The following is a 7635-nucleotide window of genomic DNA, read 5'->3' as shown; positions in this document are numbered from 1 at the left end:
TTTTATTTTCACATTTTAACATGATCTTTACATACAAAAACTTTTTTGTAATTTGTATTCATTAAAAATTGAATGTAGAATTTTTCTGTTAAATAAACTGTGTTCTCAATCAAAAATTTATTTTAAAATTTTTATTACACTCTCCTGTGGAATCATTTTAACATGATCTTTACATACAAAAACTTTTTTGTAATTTGTATTCATTAAAAATTGAATGTAGAATTTTTCTGTTAAATAAACTGTGTTCTCAATCAAAAATTTATTTTAAAATTTTTATTACACTCTCCTGTGGAATCATCATAAAAAATATTAATGGAGGAATTATATAACATCATAGCTGAGTTAATCAACTTCCTATCATATGCTTTAAAGTTGTTTCGGATAAAAACCATATTTTGTATGAGTCAGTTTGGTAGATGTCTATATTAAAATTTAAGAATTCAATTTTTGTATTGATGATGTCATATAAACTAAAGCTAAAATCATAAATCACCAGTATATTAAGCTGGATGAGAAAATCCTCTAGCTATTCTCACAGGTCAACCTGAATGCGGAAGTTTTTATCAGGGTTGTCAAGTTGATGGGTGAGGGAGAAATCCCCTACCCCTGGGTAAGAAACACGGAAGTAATCTTTTTTCTATAAATACTCGACAGACATTCACTAGCTTTTAGAGAAAAATCACGGTAGCAACCACTGGAGAAACATGAGTATCAATGAGTGGACTCAAGCAAAAATGGATAGTAAGTTTTTTTTTTAAAAAAATATGTTTAGTAGTAGTCCTAGCTATAATAATCTATATATAAAATTAATTTTACTATTTTAGATAAGCCCGGGGTTATACTAGATTGCCAGGGATTCAGATTTAAAAATGAAGCATGTTTACACCCATACAACGGATATTTAATACGACAGATGGGGTATACAGGTTTTAATTCGGAGGATTTTGGAGTTATTAATTTTTTCCACCCTGAAATACGGTGGGATAAATTAACTTTATCCGATAAAAAAACTGTTAGATTCTGTAATAGATTACATAAATTATATTTATCGTATAAGCCTGAAAATGATGAATGGATTCATCATGATGATATTGTTTTTACTTTTAAAAATTTATTTCAAAAATATGGATTTATTTTTTTTAAAGGGGGGGAAATAGAAAAACTTTTAATTCGTAGAGCAAATGATATCTGTAATACCGCCATTAAATCGCTAGATGTGGAAAAATTCGGAGTTCCAAAATCTTCCGAAATTAAAATACTGTGTCCCTATCATTGGGATTTCCAACACCATTGCGGCTTGTGTAATGTCTTTTCATATAAGCATTATATGAAAACAGGTAAAAATATATTATTTTGTTTTAAATATTACCTCATTTTGAAAATATTAAATATATTTTTACTTTTACATAGAATTATCGGATGTATTCTGAAAACCCTTCCTGCATTGAAGAAAAACATGAATGTAAATTTTGTAAATAAAAACACAATTTTATATTTTAAATAGATTTTTTTATTGAATTACAACATTGATTATTAGTTGTTACAATCGGTTTTGACAAATGAAAATTATTTTTAACAAACTTTTTAACAAATTCATCGTTATAAAATTTATCCGTTACATGTAATTCTGATAAACATAGATTTCTATTAATTTTATATAAAAAATATAAGCAAAAATAACCGCAGTTTAAGGAAAACAAACTTTGGTGAATAATATTATTCCAACAATATTTTTTTGAATTTCGTTTTATAAATCTGATGATATTTGCTTTCCTCGGTTTTAATCCATAACTGTCGTAATAAATGCAAGAATTTTTATCTTTCGTAAAAAATACTGATACCCAATGGCTTCCTCGCTTATTTCTTTCATCTAAATTAATTATAAATGATTGCTTATTACCAACTCGAAACGGGAGATCGTCTGATGCAAACACTCCCCCAAAATTTCTTTTTATTTTCGGATCGCTCGCCGCTAATCTCCATAAAGTAACGGTATTCATTAATAATCGGTGAATACAGTTCGTGAATGATCAATTTCTAAAGTATTATTATATTCCAACAAACAAATAACATTTACCGTTTCTTGTATCGCCTTTGAGAACTTTAGTTCAATAGCAATGTTTCCCAGCTGGTTCACGCTTATATGACCCTCAGATCCTGATTTATCAGGGGTGAGGTCAAAACAATATAGAGCATAGCCATCTTTATATTCATCATAAGATATATTTGTAGATCTGTGATGGTGAATACATCCAGTATCTTCAAATAAGGAGATAAAATTTCTTGCATAAATTTTATTGCTATAGTCCGGACAGTATGGTTTAGCGGGAACCATCTGATTGTCTTTTGATAAACATATATAATTTAAATTATAATTTTTAAAATTAAAAGGATTACGCTTTACATTTCCGTTAAATGCTGAGTTGGAAACTAATCCCAGAGTTATTCTGTAGGGTAGCTGACCTATAACTACATTCGAAATACTTGTAGACTGAATTCCACTCGTTAAAGTAAAAACTTTAACATCAGTTCTACGAAATGGCATTTTTATTATACCGGTTTGTAAGGCTTTTTCTATCCCAATTTGAACTGATGAACTGACATCTACTTTATTAATTTTCAACGATGCATTTTTAATAATGATTTTATACTCATCGTTATTTGCCATTAGTGCAAAATTTTCTTTAGATCTCTCCAATTTCACCCTCAGGTCCACATTGTTTATTAAAAGCTTTGGCTGATTTGCTAAATCGATATGAAGCCGCCCCATTAAATCTATTATTCTACTTTCTTTGCTAATGTTAAATCTTTTAACTAATCCATGGTTAGTGTTATTTTCATCTAAGGGATTTATCGAATCCATTTGTCCTGCAGTATCTTTAAAAAATAATGCGGTTGTTAAAAAAGTTTCTTGCATTTCTTTCGAATTAAATAGTAAGGCCTCTAATATACTTTTATATGGGTAATTAACATGAGCGCTAATCTGTTTATCATTTAAAAACATCGTACACTGTGAAAACATACTATTTAAAAAATAATTAACAGGTGTGACTTTGTCTTCAGAACTTAGATTCGATCCATCCTTCTTTAGAATTTTTGCTTGAATGCATAAATAAATTGAATGTAGATCCATATAATGCTCACCCGATCCTGATATCAGAAACTCAATAGGTGCTCTGCTATCCGATATGGTGGCTACTGGATGAGCAATAACTTCGTAAGTATTCTCAATTGCTAGTTGAGTCGAAACAGTATTAAATAGGTCCAATTCTGATTTGAGACAACCACACGAATGAGGATCCATTTCTAATCAGCAAAAATATCGTTAAGTTTTCGCTTCTTCTTCTTCTTTTGTGACTGAATTAATCTTTTTCCTCGTTTTCTTTTTATACCTGATCCTGTCTGGACTTTTTTAAGTATATCTTGCTTAATTTCAGATCCCACATCTTTAAAACGAGACTTTGTAGATTCTTTAAACGACTTCCCTCCAATTACATCCGATCCTACATTTGATGCAAATTTTAAAGCCTTGCTACCCAGATACTTCCCCACTTTAGAAATTAGGGGAATAGATTTTCGAAACAGATTCGTGAAAAATCCATATCCCCTCTGTATTTGCGGTCCAGCGAAATAATTCCCTCTTCCAAATTGTTGTGTAAAAGGAAAATCGTGTTTCCATATCGTTCCTCCTGCCTGATTGCAGTAATAATTTATACAATCCTTAGGATCGAGCTTCATTTTCTACTTCTCAAAGACGAACTAACGTTAATAAATAAAATATAACGATATTTATATCTGTTTAAAAGATAAAACTAATAATGTTTTTCCCCCAAAAAAGATGATTTCTTTCCCGTTAGCAGTTCGCAGCTCAATTTCAATTGTATCAATATAATTACGGGTTAATGGAAAGTATAGAGGGGACTGGTAAACTCTAACTATTTGATCGGTCTTCTCCCCCATCACAGGTATAACCCTTAAAAGAGGAGCAGATATATCTCCAACACGATGAGAAGCAACAATATTTGAATAAATAAAAATTTCTGAAATTCCTGCAGACAATTCGATTGGATAGTCGCTCACATATTCACCCTCAGAAAATTTGTGTGTTTTAAACCCTAACAAATCTTTTAATTCGTTTCCAAATTCAATCGTTATATTTTTAGGAACTTTTAAAATGATTTTGTTATTAGGTAGTAATGCTAATTTAGTATATTTAAAAATCCCTAAAAATTTTTCTGCAGATGAATAAAGTCCAATAGGAATAAAAATTTTTTCCTCTACATCAATTTCCTCGACAACTTTTTTATTTCTTTCTATTAAAAGTATAAATTGATCTTTATAAAATTTAGAATTTGATATATATTCCCCTGACTCCGCTCGCAATATTAAATTTGAAGTGCCTTGTTTAAATATAATTTCTTTCAGCGGAAAATTTAATAAATAAAGTAATTTGTGAGCATTTTTTTTCGTAATATGCAGCTCAAATCCTTCTTTCAAATTTATTTTTATGTCTTTATAATTCTTGTCTAAAACGAATTCTGCCGTGTTAGACCCTGTTAATGAAACTATATTCTTGTTTATCCAATCGAAAAGAGTCTCTCCTTCATTTTCTTTAGCTGTAGTTAATGGAATCACATATGTTTTATCTTCTATTTTTTCTCTCCTAATCTTATGTCTAGTAATAGTATAATCATTATTATGATTAGATATATTAAACCAATTTCTAGGAATAATAACTTCTGTCAAACCAACCACCCATTTTCCATGTAAATCAATAGGCGGACTCATTTTCACGGTGAAATGAGATTGGTTATTTTCAGGGAATAACTTCATGCTGGCATTGCTTGTCAGAGTCACAAAAAAGTCTGATTGCATCATTTTGTTACCTTCTGTAATTCTTCTGTATAAAATCGTCCTTCCAAAATCTCGTTATTTAAATCCTTTAATATATATGTTGGAGGATGAGATGGAAAACGATCATGAATAATAAATATTTCCTTAGTCCAACCGGGTAGGTATCCTCGACTAAATGTTTTACGTATTTTCGAAATTCGAACAAACTCACCAATATTAAATTTAAACGTATTTCCTCCTTTTATACCATACAACTTTTCGAAAATCATGCTATGATGTAGGGGGGTAACTTCCGATGGAGACATGCCAATACTTCTATGAAAACTATTATTATAACTTTTCACAATATCTGATAATTTATCGATATATTTATAAGAATTACGATAAGTAAATAATCTATATATTTTATTCCGCAAAGTTTTATTTAATCTTTCCACAACTGCTGCTTTTGTATCTGAATGAGTTGAATAATGATTAATTTTAAATTTTTTAAAAAGATTTTTTACTAATCTATTATAAAATTCTTTTCCTTTATCAGTTTGTAAATTTTTCGGAACGTTTCTTTTTTTAAAAATGGTTTGAAAAGCATTAAAAACTGACTGAGGTTTTTTATCTTTTATAGCTACGACATAGCAATACTTAGTAAATACATCGATTACAGTTAGTAAATATTTTATTCCATTATTAAATCTAGAAAATTGTTTTAATACAATTAAATCAGCTTGCCATAAGTCGTTAGGATAAAAACTTTTAGTTTTTCTTCGCGAATATTTAATTCGTACAGGTTTATGAAGTGTATAAGTTAATTGAGAAGACAACCATTTTTTAACATCAGATCGCGGTAAATTCGATTCTTTAACTAATTTACTCACACCACCAAAAGATGCTGGAGATTTCGGATTATAGTATATCGATTTCAAAAGTTTTTCCATTCAAAATTTTTCTTCCTCTTCCTCTTAGATTTTTTCGGTTGATGAAATAGCGATGGAGAGAAAATTTCTTCTGGAGTTTCCAGTGATTTCGGTTGATATTGTATTTTTTCAGGTAATGTTGTCAAACCTTTGTTTCCAATCCACTCTTGTGGAAGGTTTATTTTCTTTAAAATAGTCCAAAATTCGTTAAAACCAACAGGAGGTGATACCGTTTTCCTATTTCGCATAACATACGAAACGAGGTCTACCATATGACTTCCGATAATGGGTTTCCCTTCAATTGTTAATTCACCTTTAGAATTCCATCCATAATGATTTCGATCAAGCTTAGCAATTAAATGTGGTATATATTTTTGATATAATTGAGGTACTGATAAAGTTATTTGTTTAATAAATCCATCGTCGTGATCAGCTTTTTCTTTTAGTCGAGATTCTGTTTCTTCTGTTTGGTTAGACACAACAGATACTCTAACAGGTTCTTTAGGAGTGTGAACGGTTTTCTGATATCTCGAAATCAATTGACTTAATAGCTTGACTTTACTGTCATCAGGTAAATTTGTACTCTCAAGTAATTCCTCGATATTAGAACCAATTCTTATTTCAGGCTTTTGATAACTCATCAGTAATTCGGGAGGAACTAGGGCCATCTGCTTCGCCATTAAATTCTTTTTCCTATTACTTTACCAATTAATCCTCCTGCCATAGACAATAATGGAGCCAGTAGAAGAGGAAGGAATCCACCGGATTGATTAACCAAAATTTTTTTCTTGGTATTTAAAGGAATGTGTTTTTCACTTAATTTCCTGATAATTTTTTTATATTTTCCTAATTTACGAACATCAGCAGGTATATTTCCTCTCCGCAAATTATCACATATTTCGCACAAAACTTTAATCTGATTTGGAGTAGCTTCTTTCAATATTGCTTTTCGTTGAGAAGGAGTAGTCTTCGCTAAAAAAGCCAGCATATGATAATTTTTCTTTACGTTCTTCATTTTATAGGCAAGTATATCCAGAAAATACCTTGTTTGTCAGGAAAACAGGAATCTCTCACAGAAAATTTCTTATCCGTTGTAGGATGAAAATCCAATAACAAATAACCAAATTCCTTTTCTGTTGCTTTTTTATATGCATCCATGAAAAAATTAAATTTTCCTGCAAAAGCCTGACGACCCAAGCAATTCACCTGACTTTCATCACGATTATTTTTAAATAAAATCAAGTAATGAGTATTTAAACTTATATCTCTCATAATCTTATTTTTCGGAAACAAATTTTGCATTATTAAAATCACACTTACATTACAATGATGAGATTCTGTTGTAAACAAAAATGCTGTTTTTGGAGACAACTCATGCATCAAATCATCGATTATTATCAAATCCCATCCTTCAACAGATTCTGGTAACCCATACATAAATGTGATATCGCTTTCTTCTTGAAAAAACGGTAGATATACAGAGTAACACCACAAAATCTTCTTCAGAGAATTTTCATAAATTTTGTTGTGAATAATTTTTCTTACTAATGTGGTTTTTCCCGATTGGGAAGGACCCACAATTACACAAGTACTAGGATGTTTGAAATACATATTAATCAACCTTGTCAACCTTGGGGAATTTAGAAAATTTATAATATTTCATTCCTGGACTTATCTCTTTAAACATCAGTAAAGTTTTCTTATCATTTTCTAAACATATTTCTCTCATGTCTTCTGCACACCGTTCAAACGAACCATATAATCCATTACATACCTCATTAATTTCCCCATCCTCATCGACAATTATAAAACCATATTTTCCTTGTCCTTTCCAAATATCTTTGACTTTAAAATAACGAAGGATAAATGG

At 30.1% G+C, this 7635-nt stretch overlaps 1 protein-coding gene and 1 long non-coding RNA gene across 2 annotated transcripts; one reads left to right on the top strand and one right to left on the bottom strand.

Moving 5' to 3' along the window:
• The first annotated feature begins 414 nt into the window (after nt 1-414).
• On the top strand, nt 415-1501 carry LOC136979341 (uncharacterized). Its single transcript, XR_010881373.1, has 2 exons — nt 415-1337; nt 1411-1501. It is a non-coding gene; the product is annotated as an uncharacterized lncRNA (long non-coding RNA).
• A 498-nt stretch (nt 1502-1999) lies between these two features.
• LOC136979342 (uncharacterized protein F54H12.2-like) lies at nt 2000-3304 on the bottom strand. Its single transcript, XM_067275287.1, has one exon. The coding sequence runs from the start codon at nt 3302-3304 to the stop codon at nt 2000-2002; it is 1305 nt and encodes a 434-aa protein (XP_067131388.1).
• Between the last annotated feature and the right edge of the window lie 4331 nt (nt 3305-7635).

Source organism: Centruroides vittatus, unplaced genomic scaffold, assembly GCF_030686945.1.
Source record: "Centruroides vittatus isolate TY-2023 unplaced genomic scaffold, ASM3068694v2 contig_609, whole genome shotgun sequence".
In the NCBI taxonomy this organism is placed as follows: Eukaryota; Metazoa; Arthropoda; class Arachnida; order Scorpiones; family Buthidae; genus Centruroides; species Centruroides vittatus.
The sequence above is the reverse complement of the archived record's forward strand: the minus strand, read 5'-3'. Positions and strand labels throughout refer to the sequence as shown.